Source organism: Myodes glareolus, chromosome 16 (genome assembly GCF_982192425.1).
Source record: "Myodes glareolus chromosome 16, mMyoGla1.1, whole genome shotgun sequence".
In the NCBI taxonomy this organism is placed as follows: Eukaryota; Metazoa; Chordata; class Mammalia; order Rodentia; family Cricetidae; genus Myodes; species Myodes glareolus.
Window position 1 is genome coordinate 14,351,389 of NC_142041.1, and position 25,500 is coordinate 14,376,888.

A 25,500-nucleotide genomic window follows, 5' to 3' on the forward strand; every position below is an offset into this window, starting at 1 on the left:
ATGGCTCAGAGGTTAAGAGTACTGACTGCTTTTCCAGGGGTCCTGAGTTCAATTCCCGGCACTCACATGGTGGCTCACAGTCATCTGTAATGAGATCTGATGCCCTCTTCTGGTGTACAAGAAAACATGCTGTATATAACCAATAAATAAATCTTTTTTTTTTTTTTAAAAAAAGCAAGCAAGCAAGCAGAGAGAGTGGATGGGCAAAGTGGCAGAGGGTTGGGCACGAACTTCATGTATGCTTCTAAAACCAGTGCTTACTTGTGGGCGAAGGAGAAGAACCCTACCACTCACCTCTCTTGGCCTGTGCTTTTCACTTTGGGCAGATCCGAGAGGAATTAGATGAACTGGGAGCAAGAAAAGGAAGGAAAAACCCACTTGTCACGGACAGGAGACTGAATTGTGCTGGAGGGAGATACGTCAGATGTATGATGTATGGCCATTAGCTTCTAGAACCCAAGGAACGGTCTCAGAAGACGTGACAGACTTCCAGGCTGTTGAGCCCACAGGACGTCTCCTGTCAGCGGCTCATTTTCTCTCATTCACAAATCCTCACAATGATGTTGGAGACCTTGCACCACCAGCTGCAGGGCAGATTGCATGCTAAGCTCTCTCTGGGTTTAGCAGCCTAGGCTGAAAATAGCGACAGGTGCAGGCAGAGTCTGTGAATCACATCCTCCCAGCACAGCGCCGCCGGATCACCTGATGCTAATTAAGTCACAAACAGGCCCTCGGCCTGGCCAAGGCTGCCACCTGTTATTAGCTGCTGGGAAATCAGTGACTCCGGATCAACAGCGGTTTCTGTTTTGTTCAGCAGGGAACCGGAGTGAACTGATTTTTAGGCTTGACTGGATGCTGGTACATTATCCGGCAAGGATCGCCATCACCATTAAAAGCCCATTTAGCTCCGACTCATGAATATTAACGAAGGCCTAGAATGAAAAGGACTTCAGAATAAGTAGACCACGAATCTAATAAAAGCTTTGTCTTTTTTTACTACAAATGATACTGCAGGACTGCCCGCCTTTGGGAATGAGTGGGTGGGTGTCCACAGCCCTTCTACATTAATAACAGCACAGTGAAATTTTAAAAGTGTTGCTGGCTGGATTTATTGTTTGAATAATCTGGGATGATGTGAAGAAAGGGTTGTCTGCATGTTATTCAAGTAGAACTCTGCCGAAAGCTTAGCTTAGCAACAAAAGACTGTTCTAAGTTTTGTCACTGGGTGGCTGCTCACACATGTCCCCGCCTTTTGAAAACCCACTTAAGCTTGTTACTGTATTGCAGGAACTTGGATAGCAATTTTTACTGTTTTATTTATATAGTTGCTGCCAAATTTGTAAGCCACGGAGGGTCTGAAGCCATAGAAGATGCTAAGATGGTAGCCGTGGTCTCCTCTCTCCTGCTCTTACTGAGTAAATACCATGTAAGACCACCCTTACTGTTATTTGGAACAAATATCAGAAATCAGATTATGATCTGGAGGAAATTAACAAATTATGCATCTTTTTTCTTTTTCCTTTTCCACTGCTTTTAGAGGCAGGGTTTCAGGAAGCCTAGCTCATGCTGGCCTTCAGCCCATGGTCTTCCTCCTTCTGCCTTGCAACTTCTTGGTTTGCAGGAATGAACTATCAACCGGCTGCTTGTCTAAGCAGCAACAAATGACCAAGGAGCTCACAACACTGAATGAACCCTGCCTGGCTTTCTGTATCCCCTGAAAGAACAGGAGTTTCTTGGGGGAGAATGTGGGTAGTTGCATCTTCAATGATAAGCTAGCCCTGGGTACTTCGGAAAGCAGTTAGCTCTTACTAATGACGCGTTTTGCCCGAGGAAGGGCCTCACGGTTCTTCAGCTATCACTGAAGTCTGTGCCAGGCAGGCCTCAGTGGTTTGTGTGAGGACGATGCCAGCTTCTTAGGTTTCCAGAAAGAAAGGCCTCTGCTTTGAGAACTGTAGCTCAATCTCTGCAAATTAATATTTTTTTTTTAAAAAAACAACAGGATACTTACTACATGGAAAATTAATTTGTAAAATAAAACAGCATCTCACTAGATAAATATGCCCTTTCTCTTGCTTGTTTCTTACTTTGGCGAGGGACATAGCTCTTTGTTTAGTAGTTCAAGCAGCCATGGTGGTGAATGTCTGTAATTCCTCAGGGGAAACTGAGGCAGGAGTCTCTTGAGTGCAAAATTAGTCTGAATTGCATAATGAATGAGACCCTGCCTCAACCAAAGCAAAACAAAACCAGCACATGGTAGGGGGGAGGGCAGGTACCTTCAGCTTCTCCACTTCTAACTCATAACAAAACAAAATGAAGTTTCTATCTCTCTAAGGCCTTCTGTGTTTATCTTGGCTCTACATCCAGGGCCTAGATTTTGACGGGACTTTCTCTGTAGTTCTGTCTCCATTCTCCCTTTAAATAATTAAAGAAAATGTAAAATCTGGTGAGCCTTGAGAGCACAGAACTCAATCTTCCTGTCTTTGAGCAGCTGTGAGGGGATTTAACCAGTAACTAGGAGGGTTGTTGGTTTGCAGGCAAGTGTGTACTGAGAGCAGCACCTTCCATTGTGAGCAGCTTAGAAGGGAAGGCCAGGCTAACTAAGGGTGATTTGCTGAGATTCTGACCTCAGGGAAGAAGCATCCAGATGGCTGGTGGTCTAATCCAGGTCCCAGAGCTGGAAGTGGCTGGCAAGATTAATAGCAGAAAGCAGTTTTTTTTTTTCTCTTGTAGTCTCTATAGTGCTACCCCTGGGGAACTTCAGTGCTCGGGGAAGTGGCTGGCTGGAGACAGATGCGGCCACAGCAGGATGAGAACGAATCCTGGACGAGGTCCCTAGCTCTCCAGATTAATCAATCTAATATAGTTCTCCAAGTTTGACCTTTTCCTGTAACAACTGTGAAAACCTCAATATTGATTCAACAGAATATAAAGAAATCTACCCGAAAACACTGGTACAGTTCTGCCTTCCGTGGTGGTAATCCAGTTCTTAGCAAGTGGACACTCAAAATTCTGTGTGAAGTGAGCTGTGCACGCATGCAAATGTGCATAGTTATACAAACATGGGCATCCACCCATACGTGCATAATGTTAATTCATGTCTGCTTAATAAATCAGTCTGTTTATTCTGATTTAGAGAAAACAGATTTAGCTGATAAAATATATCAACTGATACCCAGAAGAGGGACCATCAAAGTCAGTCATTTTGTTTTCCCACTTACAGTCTTTTCTTTTTCTTAACATAACTATATTAAGAAATAACATAGCTATAGACTAACAGAGTAGTCAATGGTGTACAGAGAGAACCATCAATACACAGAGAATGACAGAGTAATGCAATGATGTGCAGAGGGACCATCAATACACAGAGGATGACACCCACATACACACATACACCCAGCCATGCCTTTGCCACAACAGCTAAAATAATGAGGAAAATTCCAGTGGCAGCTGAAGGGCTCTATCAGGCCTGAGCATGGCAAGCCTGGTGCCAACAGGTTTTGCCTTTCACTCCTCCCCCATTCCCCTCTGCCTAGCTAAAAACCCTTAGACTACATTCCTAAAGCTGGCCACAAGGTCCATTCCCTTATTTGACCACTTCCCACTCCTGAGCTTGACTACCAAGGTCCAGCTATCAAAGTATTGAAATCCAGCAATCAGAAACCCCCTTGGCTCACATAACTAACATGCCCAATTACAATTCAACACTTCATCCTAACACAGGGTTTCCCCCTTTCCTGTATAAACTGCCATTTGCCTACGAGCCATGTCTGTCTCTTCTCTATCCAGAGGCCGTCCTTTGTCCCTCTGGGACAAATACCTCTTCCCCTTCTCCACCATCCTCTACCGCCTGTCGTTGTCTTTTATTCCCTGCCCTCTACCCCTCTGGGGAAAATAAATCTCCTTTGTGTTGAGAAGTTTGTCTTGGGTATCTTGTGGCCAACTCCAGTTCTTTCAGCAGCAAGAAGATTAGGCAACCAGAGCGCCTACTTTTCTGGTAGGAATCTATTATGAAATGGTGTGATGACTTTGTCACACTCCAAGAATCTACTAAAGCTGACCACATACACATCTTTTTTATTGGGGGGGTATGTTTGTGAGACATGGTTTCTCTGTAGCTTTGGAGCTTGTCCTGGAACTAGCTCATAGACCACACTGGCCTCGAACTCCCAGAGATCTGCCTGCGTCTGCCTCCTGAGTGCTGAGATTAAAGGCGTGCACCACTACTGCCAGGCTCTACACGTCTTATAAAGCAGCCATTGCAGTCTTTGGAACAAACTCTCCAGAAGATTGCGTCGAAAATATTCATCCAGATAATTCTAATCTATTGTACAAATAGCCTACAATTTACTCAAGTTCTCACCAACAAAAGAATGGCAAAATAAAATTGTAGAATAGTCTTACAGTGGAATATTATTCAGCAATGAGAGATCTACAACATCCTTTTTTTAAAAAATATTTATTTATGTGCATTAGTGTTTTGCCTGCATATATATCTGTATATATGTATATCTGTAGGCGGGTACCCTGGAACTGGATTTACAGACAGTTGTGAGATGCCATGTGGGTGCTGGGAATCGAACCCAGACCCTCTGGAAGAGTGGTCAGTGCTCTTAACCGCTGAGCCTCTCTCCAGCCCTACAGCATTCTTAATATGTGGATGAATTTCATTAACAACATTGAGTAAAAGAAAATGCTAAGGGTAACTAGGGCATAGCTCAGTTGCTGGGCTCACACTAAGCAAGCACAGTGCCCTGCGTTCATTCCCCTGCATCCAGCAATGGCAATGACGACAAGATGCAGAAGAGTATATGCTGTATGACTCTGCTTAGAGAAAACATAAGACCTGACAAACACTATGTTGTTCAAAGCCAGAGCACCGCTTGTGATGTTTTCTATTGCTGTGATAAACACCATGGCCAAGGCAGCTTGCAGGGGGAAGATTTATATCAGCTTACAGGTCTCAATTGCTCTTCATCATGAAAGAAAGTCAGGGCAGACGCTCAAGGAAGGAACCTGGAGGCAGGAACTGAAGCAGAGGCCATGTGAGTACTGCTTTGATCCCCATGGCTTGGTCAACCTGTTTTCGTATAGAAACCAGGGCCCCCAGCCCAGGGCTGACTCAGTGACTCAGTCCTCCCACATCCATCACTCCTGTAGCAAAAATTGTGGAGGCATTTCCTCAACTTTGAATCTCTCTTCCCAAATGACTTTAGCTTGCGTCACGTTAACATAAAATTAACCAACATACTGGATGTGGAGGATTTTGGGTAGTTGATTTGGATGCTTGGTATACAGATGCTTGGGTTTATAGAAAGATCTAAAACCGTACATTCACTTACTCACTTCTCTGCCACATGCCATGCACATTCTTTTAAAAACTCAATGCAAATGGCAAGACTAGCATAAGATGTGTCAACACGATGGAACATTTCTAGTCTAAGCATTTCTGTTCAAAGAGACTCATCCCACATTCTTTAAAAGATCATTAGCAATTGGGGCTGTGTCTTTGTGCCTGTTGCCGGCAGAATGCAACACGGGAGATCCCACTCAGGTATCTGGTACCCATACCATTCACAGACTAGAAGCAGTAACTTCAAGAATGCTACGGCGTGCGTGTCAGCTGTGACAATAACACCGCAGAGTTGAGAGAGGAAAGGCTAGAGAAGAGGGGTGTCATTTTGCCAGCTTGCCGAAGAGCATTTTCTCATCTCAGGAATCTTGAGGAAACCTGCCAGGAGGAGTAAGTTTGGAAGGCTCTGATTTGGTGCCCTTGTCCACTGACAGGTTCTGTGACCATGGCACTGACGTCATCTTCTTGAGCCCAGATTTATCTAGTCTGCAAACTGGAGGAGCATGATGATTCAGTTTTCTTCCTTGTTTGAAAATGCTGTCATTATAGTCTCTACTTGGTTTGCCTGTACAAACTCGAGAGAAGCCAGTTACAGGTCACACAGCTCATTAACTTGTCAATATGGAATACTTGGCCCACACAAGTCTACAGAAACGGGCCAGGGGCCACAGAAAAGAGTCTTTGTGGGTAATGGCTAATGGGATCCAGGTTTCTTCTTGGGTTGATACAACATGTTCTAAAGCACATTGTGGTGATGGCTATACTACCCTGGGAATCTACTTAAACCTGTTTAATAGTGTATCATACTTTGTGTTTGTTGTGTGGGAATAACACAACTTTCAAATGTCTGTATTTTAATTTCCTGAAAGGTGGTAGACTAGAAAAAGCATCCACAGGAGCACAGGTTGAAGATTTGTTTTTCACTAATTTGCTGGTTTTATGAGGTAGTTGTGGGTTCTGGGCTATTCCTGAGTTGTACCTCAATTCTATCCCATGAAGTTATGGGACAGTTACTGCATGATGAGACACACCAGAGAAGATATGGGGAAATTACCCAAGGAGGAAAATTAAGAAAATACAAAGGACAGATACAGTGTGCTGGCGAACAGACTGTGACAAATCCCAGTGGCCTATGCACCATGTTGTGCTGGAAAAGGGACCCAGGGAAATCACAACAGCCAGAACATTAGTATCTCACAGCATCAGCACCTAACAGCATCCTCCACTCGCCTCAGTCCCAGTCAGGGAGGAGTGGTCCAACCCAGAAGGAAATGCCAACTCAAGTTCGGAACACCAAGGCTCCTACTATTTAGCAGATACTTAAATGTGTGTGATTGACAAGAAATTTGCCAGGAACTCCTTCCCCTGAGCATCACGCTATGACATGTGAGCACCTTCTTTGTACAGACCTGAGTGTGCAAAGAGGAAGACCTGCAGCTCTTGTCTTGGAGAAAGCACTTTACAGGCTCGCCACTGACGGCGCTCAGCCTTTCCCACATCTACGCAGTGCATCTGGAGTGATAACAGTGCACAGAGCTGAACTAATTACACTCCAGGTTTCATTTAATAAAGAAGACCATGATTATGTGCAATCAATGCCACATGATTCTTTGCTGTGCTCAATCTCATGCATATTTCATTCCCCTGTTTGGTTTTGAAGTTTAAGTAAAACTAGAGCTCACACGGTATAATGTATTATGCATGCTTCATAGAACCCAAAGAATGAGAATTGAAATTTAATGTGAACGTAAATCTTCCCCAAATCCTCACTTCTAATAAAATGCTCAGAGTGATGATGAGGGCAATGAAGACAGTGTCTTCTCTGGTTCTGAAGTGCTACAAGGGGAACAGCCTTCCAAGACAACGAAGAGCTTCTGGGCTCTGTAAATTGCTATACAGGTATCCAGGACAAGGGGCCAGGCAACATCAGCACCCTGCAGATATATTTCTAAAATGACACACTATCCATATTATTTCTAAAATGACACACTATCCATATGTAGAGTCTTTTCCAAATTTAATAGTGTAGAGTGTCATCATCATTACCCTCTTTCTCACCCTCATGCCAACCAGAAGTTACAGCCAGTGGGACAGAGAATGTTCTACATTGAAATAAAGGGAGGATGTGGGACCTATCCCCCAGGCCTACTGAGGGTCAGGGCTTTCCAGGGCAACTTAGAAGGTCATTGCCAATATCTTTGCAGCACATCTTGGATGTGTCAGCCCCTCAGTCACCCAGCTCTTGGGAATAAAGTTCCATATGTAACTAAGAGAGAGCCTAACACGCAGCCACTGTCCTTCCAGTTGAACAGGAAAAAAACAAGTACCCTCAATGGACTTCTCTCCTGGATGCAGATCCCAAACTCCCCAGAGTCTTTGGATTTAACATCTACTTTGCAGAAATTTAGTGATCAAAGAAAATAAGTCAGCACTACAAGGAAGCAACAAATAGATGGAAAGTGAGAAGGAAAAAAACTCTCTGGGGCAAAAATCTAGTGTTTTACATGAAAAAGAAGACTGGGGGGTAGGGGAAAAGTAGCAAAGAAACTAAGAAAGAACGCAGCATGGTTAGGTATTAGATTAACTCAACTGGTCATTGACAAAGTTATTGCATATAACAAACTGGCTATGACAAAGGTATTGCATATAGTGCCCTGTGTAGAAATTATTATTTAAAATGCGCATATCATGAAATCTTAATTCTTTACATATTTTACTGCATTTGTTTTTGACAGTTTTCTACATGTATAAAAAATATCCCGATTACTGTGGACCTCCTGTCCTGATTACTCCTGCTCTTTCCCAATTCATGTCTTCACTGAGTTTAACTGGTACCTACTTTGATAACACAGGTTTAGAACTATCCCATTGGAGCCTGGAAGCCTCCTCGGTGGGGAGACAACTGAAGACAAAGATTGCTTCCTTAAATCTATTAGTCCATGGGAATGGTTAGATCCCTGTGAGCTCCTCTCTGATCCACAACTGACTGACTGGTACAGGCCCAGGTCTGTGTATGACTCATACAGGCAGCCACAGGTTCTGTGAGGTCATGACTCCATTGTCTGAACTATGCCTAGATGACAGCGTTTCACAGCCCTTCTCCCGTTCCACGATGATCTCCGAGACATAGAGGGAATGATAAAAATATTTTATCACTCAGCTGTCACTTTGTCTCTGCAATGTGAGCAGAGATGTGCATCTGAATTCATTGCAAAGACAAGCTTCTCTCTGGTGAAGACTGGGGTTTATGGCTATAAGTGTATTTAGAAGACAGTCTGAGAATGTAGCTAAACAACAGTAGTTCCCTGATAGGCACTAAGACTACCTCATCTGTAGTTCTTTTGTTTGTCTGTTTGTTTTTTAGGCTTATAGTGCTAGGCATGAATTCCCTCTCATGGCACAGGTCTCAAATCCAACCAGAAAGCTGTTGGTTATAGCCACAACAGTTGTGCCGCTATTACACCAGTAAACCCATCGTCCTTGATAGGCTGATGCTGTAGTTTATAAGGTTGACAGTGAGATAAGACCACCCATGCCTTTCTCCCCCAACAGACTGTACAGTGGTCTTGTTTGCCCAGCAGAAAGACATCTTTTTGGTTCACTCTGTTGGGGCCCTTCTGTCTGTACTGCAGAAGAACTTCTCCATGGCTCATGGCAGTTGGACTGTGAAATGTGTTATGTTGCATAGAAATTCAGTCTGATAGAAGCACACACAAAATTTTGGCATAAATAATTCTGTATGTGTGTGTCTGTGTGTGTGTGTGTGTGTATCCTTTTTTTTTTTAAACCACAAATTACACTAATCCCTACAGAGAGCTCTCTGTGACCCTGTGGATAGCAGCTTGGCTCCTCTAACTTGGCATTACAACCAGCGTTGGACCATTCCACCATCAAATGTGATTCTGTTCTAGATGGCAAGAAATAGTGAACTACCGTCCTATTTAAAGCTCTTAGGCTGCAATTTGTGCCTCTAACAGCTGTCTGAGTTCTTATGTGCAGAACCTCTGTGCATATTATTTCCCCAGGGTCCTTCACTAGTACTTTTGGGGCTTGTTAATTGCCATTAAGTTGTCTTGCTAACGTGAAAAGTGTTGAGAGTTGAAACTATGGATTCTCAAAGCAAAGTTTGGGCAATTTGATTTTATTTCCAGTCCTTGGTTGGAATTTTCATCTTCGCTGTTATTTCCTTTCTGTTGCTAAAGTAAAACGCTCAGACCAAAAGCAACTTTGTGGGGAAATAGGTTTATCTGGATTATACTTCCAGAGATCACAGCCTGTCACCGAGGAAGTCAGGACAGGACCTCAAGCAGGAACTCAGGCAGAGTTCATGGAGTAACACTTCTGGGTGGCTCTCTCCCTGCCTGGCTTCTAGGCTTGTGCTTGGCTAGCTTTCTTATCAGCCCAGGGATGGTGTGGCCCACAGTAGGCTCCACCCTCCTCACCTGATAATCAAGACATGCCCACAGGGCAATCTGATCTAGGCAAGTCCTCAATCAAGGGTTTCCTCCCCTATAACTCAAGACTGTATCAAGTTGACAATTAAAACCATGTAGGACACTCTGTTTTTAAAAACCCTTTTCTTGTATTTTTGTCACGTTTGCATGTAGTGGCCTGCTTGTCTGGGCACCAAGTACATGCGATGCTTTTAGAGGCCAGAAGACCCTGGATCCCTCTGGAACTGGCGTTAGAGGCAGTTGTGACTTGCCCAACTGATAGGAGCTGAATGCAGGTCCTCACCTGGAGAAGCAAGTACTCTTAACCTCCAAGCCACAAGCCACCTCGTAAGAATTTTTTTTTTTTAAGATAAGAGTCTCACTTTGCATTCCTGGCTAGCCTTTTAGACCAGGCTGGCCTCCAATTCATAGAGAGCTGTCTTCCTCTGTCTCATGTCTGGCTTGAGAAAACAACAACAATAACTTGTTTGAAAGTATTCAATCTCTGTAAGGACGAATATTATTGTGTGAACTTCACATTTCCATGGATTATGTAGGCACCTCATAACATCCTGTGCTTTATTGTGAAGGGCTTAGATTTTATAACTGAATTTAGGGTTCAGTTCTCTGCGAGGGGCAAAGCAGGTGTCTCTCCCAAAGGAGGAACATTTATCAGCTACACCCTTATTCAGGGACAAGGGAGAGAGAATGTTCAAGGCCTGCGTCAGCCCTCTTGTCTCAAGGACAAATCCTGCAGCCCCCCCCCCCACTTCTAAGCCAGGTCCTGACTTACTCAAGTATTCTAAAAATGGTAAAACTAACCCTCAGCCAATTAAAAGTATACTAGTGTGACTGTTGCTTGTTTGACCAATTATGTTTCAGGTGACCTAACTGTTCCTGAAATTCCCCTATTGGTGCCTAAAAGGAGCCTGCCCGCTGCCCCTCTCAGGACCTCTGTGACCTCTGCCTGTTGATATAGTAATATGCACTCTTGGCTCTTGCATACTGTTTGAGTCTGGGGTCTTCCTTCAGCGTTTTTCTCGGACCCCTACAGTTTGTGTAAAAGATCAGGGTTAGTCAAATTCTTCCTATGAGGGAGAGGAGAGCACTAGGTCTTTGAGGATTGCGTTCAACAACTCACAGCTGCCTACTCGATGCCCAAATTGGACTCTAGTGAGTATCACCAACCTTAGGAACTAAAATAGACTTCTGAATCATTTTCTGCCCCCCCCCACTTCTGTTTTCTTCATGGCCAGACATGCAGTGGTAATCTACCCACATCTAAGGAGTTGCTATGATTCTCTCTTCTGGCCAGATGGCTGCATCTCAGGAGTGTATGCCAGGACTACACAGCTCATCCATCCTGTCCCATCCTTAGCTTAGGTGGGTCCCGTCTCTTGCCTACACTATTATAGTGAAAACTTGATACACTCGGTTGTTCTGTTCTCCACGGGTTGCCAGCTACTGAGGCAGAGCTGAGGAATTAATCACCTCAGAAAGCCACTAGAAAGTTTAGATAGGGTTTTCTCCAAGAGTCAAGTGTTTGTAGTTTGGCCCCAGGACATAGCATTGTATAGTAACTGGTCCTCTTAGAAATGGGAGGTTGAAGAAGGAAATTAAAGAAGATATCAGAGGATAGTAAAATCTCCTATGCTCAAGGATTGGTAGGAGTAACATAGTAAAAATGGCTATTCTGCTGGAGAGGTGGCTCAGCGGTTAAGAGCACTGGCTGCTCTTCCAGAGGTCCTGAGTTCAATTCCCAGCACCCACATGGTGGCTCACGACCATCTACAATGGGATCTGATGCCTTCTTCCGGCATGCAGGTGTACATACAGTGCACTCATACATAAAATTAAGCTAAAAAATGGCCATTCTACCAAAAGCAATTCACAGATTTAATGCAATCCCCATCAAAATTTGAACACGACTCTTCATAGATCTTGAAAAGACAATTTTCAACTTCATAAGGAAAAAAAAAACTCAGAAAAGCTAAAATATTTTTGAATAATAAAAGTATTGCTGGAGGTATTACCATCCTCATTCTCAAACTGTAGTACACAACTATAGTAATAATAAGAGAATAATATTGCCATGAAAACAGTCATGCTGATCAACAGAATCAAGTTGAAGATTCAGAAATAAATTTAGACATGTAAGGGCACCTGATTTTTTTTTTATAAAGAAGCAAAAAAAAATACACACTGGAAAAATGATAGCATCTTCAGCTAGTGGTGCTGGTCAAACAGGCTGCATGTTGAATGCAAAGAGATCCGTGCTTTTCACCCTGCACAAAAGTCAACTCTAAGTGGCTCAAAGACCTCAACATAAATCCAGATACAGTGAACATGATAGAAGACAGAGTGGAAAATAGCCTTGAACTCATTGGCAGAGGAAAAGAGTTTCTGAACAGAACATCATTATCACAGGCATTATGAACAATAATTAGTAAATGGGATCTTGTGGAACTGAGATGCATGGCAAAAAGGATACCATTCACTGAGACAAAAATGACAGGCTACCGAGTGAAAAAAGTATTAACAATCACATATATGATAGGGCTAATCTAATCCCCAAAACATATAAAGAACTCAAAAAACTAGGTATCAAGAAAACAAACGACCCAATTAAAAGAGCAGTACAGATCTAAACAGAAAATTCTCAATAGAGGAAATTCAGATGGCTGAGAAACACGTAAAGAAATATGCAGTATCCTTAGTTGGCAGGGAAAAGCAAATAAAAACTACTTTGAAATTTCATCTTATAACTGTCACAATGAGTAAGATCAATAAAACAAAGGACAGCTCATGCTAGTGAGGTTGTGGAATAACCTCATCATTGCTGATGGGACTGCAAACTTGTACAGTCAATATGAAAATCAGTGTGGCAGTTCATCAGGAAGCTGGGAATACATCTACCTCAAGATCTAGATCCAAGTAAAGATAAAATAAATAAATAAAATAGAAGAAAGAAAATGAAAAAGCATGGTCCAATGCAAACACAGTGATGGACATATGTTGGAGGGCTGAGTCTTTAATAGCTTTTGTGAATCATGGTCTGTATGTTTACTAAATGTCATGAACATTATACGTGTTCAGACTCAGAGGTTTGCAGCGTAATAAGTAGAACCAAATTAAAACCCAATTTTCTTTCATGCAATCATATTTTTAATCACAGAGCTATAAAATGAAGTCCAAGAGCTGTCAGGATTATATGTTTCCCCAACATTTTAAAATCGAAGATATATTTCCATTGCAAATATAGTTATTGTTTAGGTGGAAATCCTATCGGCATCCAAATTTACCTTAAAAAGTCTGGGATGATAGGACTCTACAGCTTGGAGCCCCATTCCAGACCCCGCCCTCAGCACCCTGAGCAGCACCTCCCCTGGAGCTGCCCTCTCCAAACCCCAACCTCAGTGCGCCAAGTGGTGGCCCCTCCCCCGGAGCTGCCCTCTTCAAACTCCGCCCCTGAGAAAGCCATCCAAAGTCAACCCCTCCTTGGGACTGTTCAAGACCATGCTTATAGGCTACTTAAGACCAAATCGCCATATTTGCCCTGTGATGCCTCTTGTATCCTCCTGAAGGTCACCCTGGAGTGCTTTGCTCAGATTAAACCTGGCTTTATTAATGCAGTTTAATGGGTTTATTACATTGGTGGTAGCAGATTCCCATTAACCAGGGATTCACAATTTATCAGCTATAATTATAAATATGTCGTATGTGTTATTCCTTTGGCTCTGGTCCCTTTAAGGGCAAGCCACGTCCACTCCCAGCCACTTCTGACCTCCCTCGTCGCCACCTTAACTCTTTCTCTTCTGTCTCTCTCTCTCTCTCTCTCTCTCTCTCTCTCTCTCTCTCTCTCTCTCTCTCTCTCTCCTGGCGTGTGCACATGTGTTTTTCCTCTCTCTGTCCTCTTTTCTATTTCTGCCTTTCTTTCTCTCCTTCTTCTTTAAGTAATAAATGTTTACCCTTATGCTTAGCCTTACAGACGTCTATTTACTATGTCCTGTGAGCCTTTTATCCGCTGTACCCTGACTCTCCGGCCACATGGCGGGACCAGCCTGCCACCCTGGGGACCTTGCAGGGACCCCCAGTCGTCCTTGTCGGACTAGGGCTGCTCTGCGAGCCTGCCGGGGAACATGCCGTCTTTGAACAACAACAGTATGCATTTTCTCAGTTCCACACAAAACAAGTGATATAATAGAAAGACAAAAATGTAATGTAGCTGAGTAGCGGTGGCGCACACCTTTAATTCGGCACTCAGGAGGCAGAGGCAGGTGGAACTCTGTGAGGTCATGGCCAGTCTGGTCTGAGAAGTGAGTTCTAGGACAGTCACGATTACACACAGAGAAATCCTGTCTTGAAAAACCAAATTAAATTAAATTAAATTAAATTAAAAATGTAACTCCAAGTCAGGAAACAAAAAAAGAAACAGCTAAAAAGCATCGTAGGAGCCAGGCATTGGTGGCGCATGCCTTTAATCCCAGCACTCGGGAGGCAGAGGCAGGCGGATCTCTGTGAGTTCGAGGCCAGCCTGGTCTACAAGAGCTAGTTCCAGGACAGGCTCCAAAAAGCTTCAGAGACACCCTGTCTCGAAAAACCAAAACCAAACCAAACCAAAACAAAAAACTAAAAAAACAAAACAAAACAAAAAAGGTATCAGTAGGACAAAGGTGATGCTTTTCTCACACAACAACCTGGAAACCAGGTGAAGGACTAACATTCCACTTCTGGGGGAGTGGAGTGTTCTACAGAAGCAACGATAGTTAAAGCAAGTAACCTTCCCTAGACCGAGGACTCCCCGAAGGAGAGTAGGGTGTCTTCTTCCCTCTGACCAATTCTAGTCTTGCGTGGAAGAACAAGTACCCTTCAACCGCAAACCTCCCCCAGACCCTCAGCTGCGTGCTCAGGCATATGTCACGTGCGTAGAAGCCACACAGGAGGGAGACAGAAAGAACACAGCTGCAAATCGCTGCGGTGAGACCCATTTTCGTACTTGGCTCTTGATACAAAGCCCAGGAGAAAACTCAAGGGAAAGGAATGAGCAGAGGTAAGCCACAGTTTATTAAAACTGAAAGCAGACTCAGCCCACTAAAGTCTTTTAGGCCTGAAATCATCAGTTCCTTATTCTGATATTAGATAGTCCTCTGCGGGAGGGGGAGGGGGAATGTTACTAGGGACAAAAGAATACAACCAACAAAAAAAAAAAAAGAAAAGAAAAGAAAAAAGAAAAACAATAGATTTAGATACATAGGTAATCATAATATTAAATTTTAGTAGTCAAAAATTAAATTGATAGGCCTGATGAAAAGATTAATTTCGCCAAGGAAATTTGCATAAACCTATCCAGTGGATACACTATAGTTAATGTAGAATAATATGATTTCTGAAACTAATAAATTGCTGTTTGGTTTCGCAGATTAGGACTAACAGAAGATAGTAAACCAAATCACAGTTAAACAGAAAATACTCAAACTGAAGCAAGGTTTCCGGCATGCTCCGGCCAGCACCCTACCAACAAAGCTACTGCGGTGGTGTGCATGGGAATGTCTCCCAGAGGTTCAGGAACTAGAACACTTGTTTTCCAGTTGATGGACTTGTTTTGCAAAGTTTGGGGAGGGGGACCGCCTTGCTGGAGGAAGCAAGTCACTGAGGACAGGCCTTGCTTTCCCTCTACCCTTCCTGCCTCGGTTTCTGTGCTTGCATTTGAAGACCTGAGCTCTCAGCTTCCCGCTCCTGCCACCGTAACTGACACTAGACGCCATGCCTCTCTGCTAGGATGGGTTCTTGTACCTGTGGCTCCATAAGCCAAAATGAGCTGAGTCTTCCGTAAGTAGCCTTGGCCATGGTGTTTATCATAGTGACAGAAGACGCTGGCACCAGAGAGTGGGCTGCTGCTGTGAAGAATGTGACCGTGTTGGTTTTGGGAATCCAAAGACTTTAAAACTTTGGACTAGAGAACCAGACATCCACACAAACATAGACATACTTTTTTTTTTTTTGAAAGACACCTGTGGAATACACAAAGAACTCCTACACAGTAATAATGACAATAACAATAGATGGTACACAAAAGTGAGCAAGATTTTAAGGGATAATTTTCAATCGGCGTGATCCAGACGGTCAAAAGGTATAAAAAGATAGTCAGTGTCATTAGTAATCACAGGAAGATGAGAGAAAGCCACAATGAGGTGGTACTGTACAGCTATGACTAACAGGAGACAAGCAAATGGCACCCGGCACAATGAGGTTGTCAAACAAGACATATGTTGCTGGTGGGAATGTTAATAATTTGGAGTTTGTCACAGTCTGACATATCCACTAAGCTCTACATATCCTGGACCTATCACCTAGCCATCTCACCCCTGCTCATACAGCCTCCAACAGGCATGGGTGAGAGTGTGCCTGTCATTACCACTCTAGGTGGCCCCACACTAGAAACACCCCCAGCACCCTGTAGGGGAATGAACCAATCCACAGGGGTAGTACCACAAGGAACACTGCCTGGCGCTGAAGAACAACAATCCAGATAATGAGGGAATCTCAAAAACGCAAGGCAAAGCAGATGCAGAGATTATGAACTTTTCATAGTTGATTATTTTGAATTTCCTTATGAAGTTCAGAATTCAGCATAACTGACATAAGAAGTTATGAAAGTTGGTTAGCTGTAGGAACACAGACTTGGAGAAAGCTGTTTAGTTAGGGGGCCTCACCCCAGCCCCCAGGCACCCAGTTTTGGGATGTTGGGCAGAAAGTTCCATTTCAAATCTCTCTTCTCTGGGTGTTGCCTCAGTCCAAACACCAACTCCGAGAAAGCCCGCCAAATGGTGACCCCGCCCCAGGGAAGGTCAAGACCACTCCCACAGGCTGTTTAAACTAATGTCCCCCGGAGAATGAACACGTGGTCTTTCAGATCTCTGTTCCCTTCTCTGTGTTCCCCTAGGGGACACCTGGGAATGCTGGCAGCCATTAAACATGAGTGTCTTTTAATTTGGTCTGACTGGAATTATTGCATTGGTGGAGAGTTTGGTTGTTTAAGGAAAAATACTTAACAAAAGCAAGATGGCATCCTAACGTGTGGTGTGGGGGACTGAAGTATTCTATATTTTGATTTTGAGCAGGGGAGATTTCTTGCCAACCCCTAGGGAAACCTAGCGATGCCTAGAGATGTTTTTGATAGTCATGTCTAGGAGGACTCTGGACACTAGGGTAGAGGTTGGGAATGTTATAATCCCAATGAAAAGTCCTTCACAGAAAGCAGCTATTGGCAATGCAGGGAGTCCTGAGGTTGGGAGCCCTGACCTACATGGCAATTAGACGATGGCACACCTATGTATCAGGTGAACACCCCTTTCTTCCCGAAAAGGGTAACTCACACAGCTTGTGGGGCTAAACTTCTCTGTAAGCATTAGAAAGTACAGAAGTTGGGCATAACGCTACAGGCCTGTAATCCCAATACTCAGGACACCAGAACTTGAGGAAGAAAAACCTTAGATTCTGCTTTTTAAAAAACCCAAGTAGGATGAATAAAGAAAATACACATGCATGCTCATAATTTTTTGTGTTGGAAATCAAACCCAGAGCCGTACACTAGCTAGAAGAATGCCCTACCACTGCACTAACTTGCTAGCCCCTTAGCCGTGCTTCTAAACACTAGTCTGATCTTGTTTTTTTCATCACTAATTATAGCAGAACTTTTATAGAAATTAACTAATCTTCTATTTCATTAAATTTCATTATCACCCAACTATCAGTTACCAGTTATTTATAGGGTTAGAAAGGAATGCGATCATTTCTTTTGTCTTTGTATCTGGCCATACGACCCTAAAGGAACTACATGTGTTTCATATTTGGGGCTAGATACAGTTTAGTGATGATCACAACTGAATCCATTTGAGGCCTTGCATTTCATCCCAAGCATGAATGTATGTGCATGTTCAAGGGTTCGCACATACACAACACACACATGCATAGATGCACACGAGCACCCACCACTCCACACACACACATATGTGCGTGTGTGCAGATACAGTGTCAGCCAGACATTGTTATCCTTGACACAGCAGTGTAAGATGTGTGATGTAGCTCTGAGCTTTTCACTCAGGGATGTGAACAAAGACAAGTCAGGTCCCTCTGTTTTCCCACTGTTAGAGAAAGAAATACAAGGCCCGGCTCCTCATCAAGTCAAATCGCTGTGTAGTTTTGCATCGGATACCTTGGTCTTACTGCAAATAGTAATATAGATTTAAAAGGATTTTTAAAATTTAGAGTTAAATTAATTATCCTACAAATAAGAACAGTCAGCTGACTTTAATAACTTGAGAGAGAACTCAGGCGAAATAGCGCCGCTGGGACAATGAAGTGCCTTACTCTTATTCCACAGATGATTTCCCAGGACAAATCCAATCAAATAAGCAGACCGGAATTAAGGCAATCTATTCTGTGAATTCCTAGTAATGGACTATATCACCTTGAGCATTCCAACTAGAGGGTCTTCAAAGTTGTTTGTGAATGGCCCCTGCCAGAGCCCATTCACTTGTCCTAGGACCGACTTACCCCTGCAGCCACACCTAAACCCTCAGACTCTCAGCTCAGGATAGCATTCAGGGACCATCTCAGACAGTGCTGGTAGTCAGTGACTCATACTTGTACTGAATGCTAAACCGTGACTCAGAGTGAATCTATTAGCTGCCGAACGGCCCGGTGCTTACTTGAATAGAAGCTCACATAGTGAGTCACCCGGTGGTACCCCCCAAAAACCATACTTTAGATTTCCACTTGGACAGTGATTCACACAATAATCACACTGTGACCTGACTTGACTGACACATACCACTTCAAAATTCATTTCTGTGGAAGTGGCTTAGGAGCATGCTAGAAAATCCCTCCTGCTTCATGCCCTACATGTCTAAGAACATACCGGCCTCCTATGACGCCAAGTCAAGGGCAACACACCTATCCAGCTCACACACCAGAAAGAACCATGGTCTCCTTCTTCAAGGATGCAGGCACAATTCCTAGAAATACCTTCCCCAGAAAACACCCTGTTCCTTACAATAGCTTTGTAAGAGAAGACACCACCACGTAGCCGCTCAGCTGTTCCTGTGAGCAGCCTCTTTAAGCTTCGCTTCACATCCTCCTCACCACCAGTGACTATGGCTCCAAAGAAATACAGACACGAATACAGAGGTAGGAACACACAGTGGGATTTTAAGAACTGACATCCGACATCACTAGCTAAGTTACTGCATTCAAATAGGCAGGGTTTTCTCCATCACTTTCTCGTCTGCAACATCGGAGAGAATAAAAATCTCCTGTGTAATTTTAAAGGCTTTCCCTAAAAGACTCTCTCCTGGAAATGACCTTCAGACCAGCAGGAAAGAGATTTTTAAAATGCAAGAAAAGCTTGAAATGATTTTTAATATAAAACTGCTCAAAAGGATTCATAGAACATACAGGTAAATGCATCCCTGGTGGGGCCTTAATTCTGTGCTGGCTTGACTTCTGCTTGATCTGCGACCTTTGTGGTCATGTCTTTATAATATCAAGTACCAGGACAACAAAGGCTGGTATTTCTTGATGTTGAAGCTAACACATACATCTGTGTTTATCCTTCTATATTCGCCCTAGCCTCTTGTTTGTGAAAGGAGTCACCAATCCTCAATGTCGTTCGTGAGAACTATGACGAGTCAGAATCTTGATCGCCCTTCAGCCCCTCAGTAGCCAAGACCCTAAAGTCTCTGAACGTGTCCTTGCTTGTAAAATGAAGAAGGCAGAGTAAGTAACTAGATTATCATAATCCCATATTTTTATATGAGAAATATGGGTATGTGGTGAAGTTTTACTATCCTACAAAAAGTTAAGATGTCTAGTTTCTACAGTAAGTCTCCAAACTTTCTTACATAAAAGGCTAAGTATCAGGCTGGAGAGATGGCTCAGTGGATAAGAGCACTGCCTGCTCTTCTAAAAAGATACTGAGTTCAGGGGCTGGTGAGATGGCTCAGTGGTTAAGAGCACTGACTGCTCCTCCAGAGAACCCGGGCTCAATTCCCAGCACCCACATGGCAGCTCGCAACTGTCTGCAGCTCCAGTTCAAGAGAATCTGACATCATTATACCAATGCGCATAAAATAAAGTTAAATAAAGTTTTTTTTTTTTTTTTAAAAAAAGATACTGATTTCAATTCCCAGCAACCACATGGTGGCTTCCAACCATCTGTAATGAGATCTGGTGCTCTTTCTGTCCTGCAAACATGCACGCAGGCAGAATACCGTATACACAATAAATAAATCTTTAAAAAAAGACAAAAACCACAAAGAAAAATATTTAAAAAAAAGGCTAAGTACCTAATTTCAGTGACAATATTGGATGTTTTGTAAATACCATGATTTACTGTGTAAGTTCTAAATGTGTACATGTTTAACAAAATGAACTCTTTTTCTGTTTGTTGGAGGCAAGGTCTCATGCAGCCTAGGGTGGGTTTGAACTTGCTATGTAGCTGAGAACGACCTGAACTTCTGGTCTTCCTGCCTATATCTCCAATGAGCTGGGACTACCTACATGGATACCACTGTGTTTCCTTGGTGCTGGGGTTGGAACACAGGGTTTTGTGCATTTAGGCAAGTGTTCTACCAGCTGAGATATGGTTGCCCCCCATAAACCCAACTCTTTAAAATATTTATTTGTTGCTATTGGGTTTTTTTTTTGTATGTAGTATATGGGCTCAAGACATGGCCCATGTGGATGGAGGTCAGAGGACACGTCTGTGCAGTCACCTCTCTCCTTTCTGCCTTACGTGTGTTCTTGGGTTCCTGGGCTTAAACTCAGGTCCTTGGACTTGTATAGTAACTACCTTTACCCGCTCGAACATTTCACCAAACCCAACTCTTTTTTTAAACATTAAATTTCTTTTAAAATGCTGTTTGACATTTATATGCAAATATCTCATAATTATGCATAATGAAAGGGTCCATGTGAGAGAGAAAGTAATTGTATTTAAATTTAGATGTTGAGAGAAAACATTTACTGCTTCCTGGTTTTGACAAGGAACTCCCATTTCAGTGTGTAAACATACTCTTTATAGAGTACAAAAACAGACATCCTGTTCCTGGTCTTTATATTTCTTCTTTCTTCCCTTTCTCTTCCTTCCTTCCTTCCTTCCTTCCTTCCTTCCTTCCTTCCTTCCTTCCTTCCTGCCTTCCTTCCTTCCTTTCTTCCTAGGACAATATGTAGCCCTCTTGCTCTCAAAGCTTCTGGTTTTCTTTCTGAGCCTCGGAGAGATGGGGCTAGTGATACAGACATACCCATATGTTCATATGTCTTTAGAGTCTTGCACTTCACTAAGCCAATGTCCCATCGATATAGTAACAGTATGAATAGCTTTTTAACAAAGATTTCTTTTGTATTTTATGACTATGTATGTGGGTACACCACAACTGTGCCCAGGGCCTGCTGAGGTAAGAAGAGGATGCTAGATCCCCTAGAACTAGGGTTACAGGTTGTTGGGAGCAGCCAGCACGGTGCGGGGAGCTGAATTTAGGACCACTACGCGAACTGCACATTCTCTTAAACCTATGAGCCATCTCTCCAGACCTAGGAACAGTTTTTGCATAGCATGAGCCCGGAAATTGTACTGTATTAATTCATCAGAGGTAGGCCACTCCCTCTTTTACAGATGATAAACTAAAGCACAGAGAGATGAAGTAACCTCTTTAAAGTCACACAGCCTGGTCGGAATTTGAGAGTACAGACAATAGACTGCAGGAAGAGCTCTTCAAGTCTTTGCTGATTAAGGTAACAAAAGATGCAGATCAACGAACAGAAGATAAACGGGATGGAACCGTATTAAAAACTAGGTTTGGGGCAACTATAAACAAAATCTGTAAATAGTGTGTGTTAGAACTGTTCCGATGCACTTAAAGGACTTAAAGGTGAGTGTCATTTTAGCAAATTGTCCTTGAGGAAGTCAGGCAGTTCAGTGAATATGGACGTTTGCTTGGTAACAGAAGCAATTGAAAGTGAGCCTTTTGGGAGCCTAGTCACCAGCGCCTCTGAGGAAGGGTAGGGAATGACCAAGCAGAGGTGGTGGTGAGAAGTGATTGACGCTGGAGCTCCCCACCGCCCACATTTCCGGAGTTATTTGCAGCCCAATAACCTAGGGGCTATCGCCAGCACCGAGAGCACTGACTGCTGTGGCGACTGGCCGCTAAGCCCCAGCCGGATAACTCTATGGTTGTGAAGTCGGAAAGCCAAGGACAGCGATAAGCCTTCACCAAAGTCTCTGGAAAGGAACAGAGATTTCCTTTCCCTCACTCTCCTTCAGGACAGCAACCCTGCACCTCACCTTCTATGCGCCCTGGCTCTGTTCACCGCCTGGGGGCGCAGAGGCAGAGATGCTAGCTCCGGAATCTCAGCTCGGTCCCCAAACACGCTTCGCCCCGTGTCCACCAGCAGCTGGGCTGCGTGTGTGTGTCGCTAGCTCCTCTCGCCCAAGTTCCCATGGTTTCTTGCAGAATTCGGGAAGCTCCGGACCCATCCCAGCCCGAGAGAGCCACCTCTCTCAGCGCCCCACCTCCAGCTTCGCGTGTGGGTAGATCGCAGTGCCGGCACACCCCTCCCCAGCACCCTCCTCCGGTCGCCCACTCCCTGTGTGTGGAAATCCTGAAGCACAGTCAAACCTCTCCCCGAAGATCCACCCCGCCCCCGCGCTCCGCCTTTTCCGAGGCCTCTCATTTACCCACTCCTCTGAAGCAGTGGGTGAGGATAGCCACATGCACCCAGATCTCCGAAGGAGCCCACCCTTGTCCCGGGGAGCTGTCTGCCAACCCAGTGCTCCCAAGGCCCAGGGCACCGGCGTACAAAGACCCAACTCCCCATCGCTCACCTCCTCGCAGCCTCTCGGCTTCCCACCCGTACCTTCAGTCGCCTCAGACTGGGTGCCCCGGTTGATTCCAACGTCGGGAACGCCCCTCCGACTGTGGAGAATCTAGCCGCCCGGCCTGCTAAGGAAAAGCCCCCAGAGCCTGTCCCTTAAGCAACTGTTGTGTCTGCTCTGCTGCCAGGTGCATGCAGACCCCCGCGCTCGGGGTGCGGTTTGAGCGACCACTTCGATCCCAGCTCTGCCGGCTCGCCTGGGTTGCGCTTCTCCGAAAGGGAGGTGGTGTGTTCCCCGGAGTGCCACCTCCTTCCCACCTGCGCTCAAACTGCTCGCCCCGGGCGCATCCTTCCCCCAACTCAGTGAGAGCGCTTGGGTTTTCCCAAAGTGCTTGGCGTGGCCAAAATGCACTTTAGACCTTAACGACATTTCTCGTCCGGCTCTGAGTCTCAGACCCGGGACCATCGAATAATAATTGTTCACGATGGTTGGAGCCCTCCTTCAGACATTGCCATTCCTCTAACCCACCACCCACTTGTTACAGTCATTGACTAACTCAGGGGAAGATGACTCGCTGGGGCTTCCACCACCGAGCAAGAAGGGACTGGTGCCCCAAGTCCCTCGAACGAGCCCACCCTCGGGTTTCCTTCCACTGCTGGGTCCAGGGCTTCTGGGGAGAGTCTGGGAAAAAGGAGAGGACGTGGGGTTCTTACCAAGCTAGGCTCCACAGGACTAGCAGGAGGGGAAGCTTGGGCCCTCTGGCCTCCGTTGGCCGTGCGCATGCGTCCAGAGTGCCTTAGTTTTCTAACACTTGTGAGCGCGGTTGCTACTCCGCGGGCGCTGGCTCCCTGCCTCCCTGCCTCCCGCCCTTTCCTGTGTCTCTGAGTCTAAGCTGTTGAGCTCTTCTTTCTTCCTACTCTTCCCTCCTCTCCGCCTCCACACAGGCTTTCCTAGGGCTGGGCATTCCCGGGCTCGCCTCCTACCGGCGGTGTCGCGCAGCACTCGGAGGCTGCCGGCACTAAGTCCCAAACGCGAGCTAGAGGATCCCCGACCTAGGCTCCTCTACTCCTGTAGCACCAAAAGAGTGGGTGCGGCACGGAGGGAGTTTTGAGGATTCCTTCAAAGCCCTCTCCCTTTATTCCCTGGCCTTAGCTTGCGCGGGCCTATCCAGAAGGAGTGACTGAGTGCTGGGACCCTGTGAATGAAGAGAGGCTGGGGGGCCAGCGCAGGGATGGGGTAGAGAAGTGTGAGAGAAGCTGGTGCTCTGTACCCTGGGTCGCGCCTGTGACCTCCCCTCCTCTGCAAGACAATTCCTGAAGATACCACTGTCGCCGCTGCCCCGAGCGCCAGCCACACTGACCTCTACTCCCAACTCGGTTGGTGCAACCTCTAGCTCCAATTCCTCGCCCCCCCCCCCGACGGTGGTCCCACCTGGTCTGGGTCAGCCAGACTCGGATGGCCCCACCCGACGACTGGCATGGCAAGATATTGTGCTGGAAAACCTAAGCCTGGACCGCGGTCCCACGCAGTCCCTCGGCAGTCCCCTTTCTTATAGGACTCAGAAGTGGAGCTAGGCCGCGCCACCTGGCGCCTAGCTCTCTGGACTCCCAGCGCCCGGGTCGCCGCGGCTCGAAGGGAACCTTGGAGTGGGCCCTGGGGCAATGCGCCTGAGCTCGGAGGGCTAAACTGTGGCGGCAAAGTGACCTGACACAAAAATAACGTCACGTCATTTCCTCCCTCTCCCGCAGAGGCAGAGAGGCGGAGGAGTGGGAGCGCCAACTCAGCTGCGGGCGGTGGCGACGTGCTCGGATGCTCTGGGAGGCTCAGAGCTGCAACCGCAGTTGGAAAAGATCCTCGGAGGCTCTCGCTTCTAGGAAACGCAGAGCGGGAATGAATGGCTTCGGAGAAAGAAGCTTCTAGTGCCTCCGCGGATGTGGGAGTGTCAGGGAGCCCAGTGTGCCCAGCCTTGTGCCGACGGGGTTGGAACGAGCGGGCAAGGCTGGGGCCGCGGGAGGCCGAGGATAGATTTGGTGGAGTCCCCAATACTCACAGACTCCGGCGAACTCTTCCCAGTGCAGGCGTCCTCTTCTCTGGGCTCTGGGTTTAGATTTGCCAGTTTCAGACGACGACTCCTCGGAGGTCGACCTGGAAGTGCCATTGAGGCCGCGAGTAGGAGCAGGAGGCGGTGGGGCACTGGAGAGAACCAGGCGGCCGGCCAGGCCGGAAGCTGCGGGGAGCAGTCCCAGAGTCGCGGGCCAGTCGCGGGAGGGGGTCGCCGCAGAAGATCCGAGAAGAATCGCGTGAAGCTGCAGGGCAGGCTAGAAAGGTGGTGGAGCAGCGTCGGGAAGGCTGGAGAGTCTGGGAGCTGAGCAGGACGGACGGCAAAAAGGGTGTGGGGGAACGAGAGAAACAAACGCAGCAAATCATTAGGGTCTTGTCACACACGTGAGACCTCTTGCTGAAGTTTTTTGAGACTTTACTTTGGGGGTGTAAGAGGAGGTGGATGAAAGCAAAAGGAAAAGCGCGGGGTTAGACTCTCCCTTCACTTCTTTCCTAAAACGATGCTGTTCAAGGTTGTGGTCCCTAGAAGAACAGCCATTACCAATACCCAATACCCAGCTGCTCCACAAAAATGCAAAATTTCTGTCCCTAACCCCGCCTCGGGTCATCAGAACCTGCTCCTTAACAACCCCGTGGGATCTGTATGCACTTTCAACATGGCGTGCCTGTGTAAGGTTTGTGTTTACATCTATTCGTTTTTGCACTTCTTCCTTTCTCTCCCTGTCCTTATCCTACTACCCATTTGAGGTAGTGACTAGGCACTCACTCGATTACCATGCCCT

General features: G+C 45.5%; 1 protein-coding gene across 6 annotated transcripts in view; it reads right to left on the reverse strand.

Moving 5' to 3' along the window:
• Positions 1 to 24,866, reverse strand: part of Rgs20 (regulator of G protein signaling 20) — a 68,373-nt gene extending 43,507 nt beyond the window's left edge. The window contains exon 1 of one of the 6 annotated variants that reach the window (XM_085677065.2): positions 24,708 to 24,866. In XM_085677065.2, the coding sequence (XP_085533191.1) occupies positions 24,708 to 24,815 (108 nt within the window). In that variant the 5' untranslated portion in view covers positions 24,816 to 24,866. Of the gene's footprint in view, positions 1 to 22,126; positions 22,284 to 22,666; positions 22,773 to 23,370; positions 23,581 to 24,088; positions 24,251 to 24,707 lie in introns of those variants that run through there. The other 5 variants (XM_048420569.3, XM_048420568.3, XM_048420570.3 and 2 more) reach the window with 5 other exon arrangements.
• Positions 24,867 to 25,500: the final 634 nt, after the last annotated feature.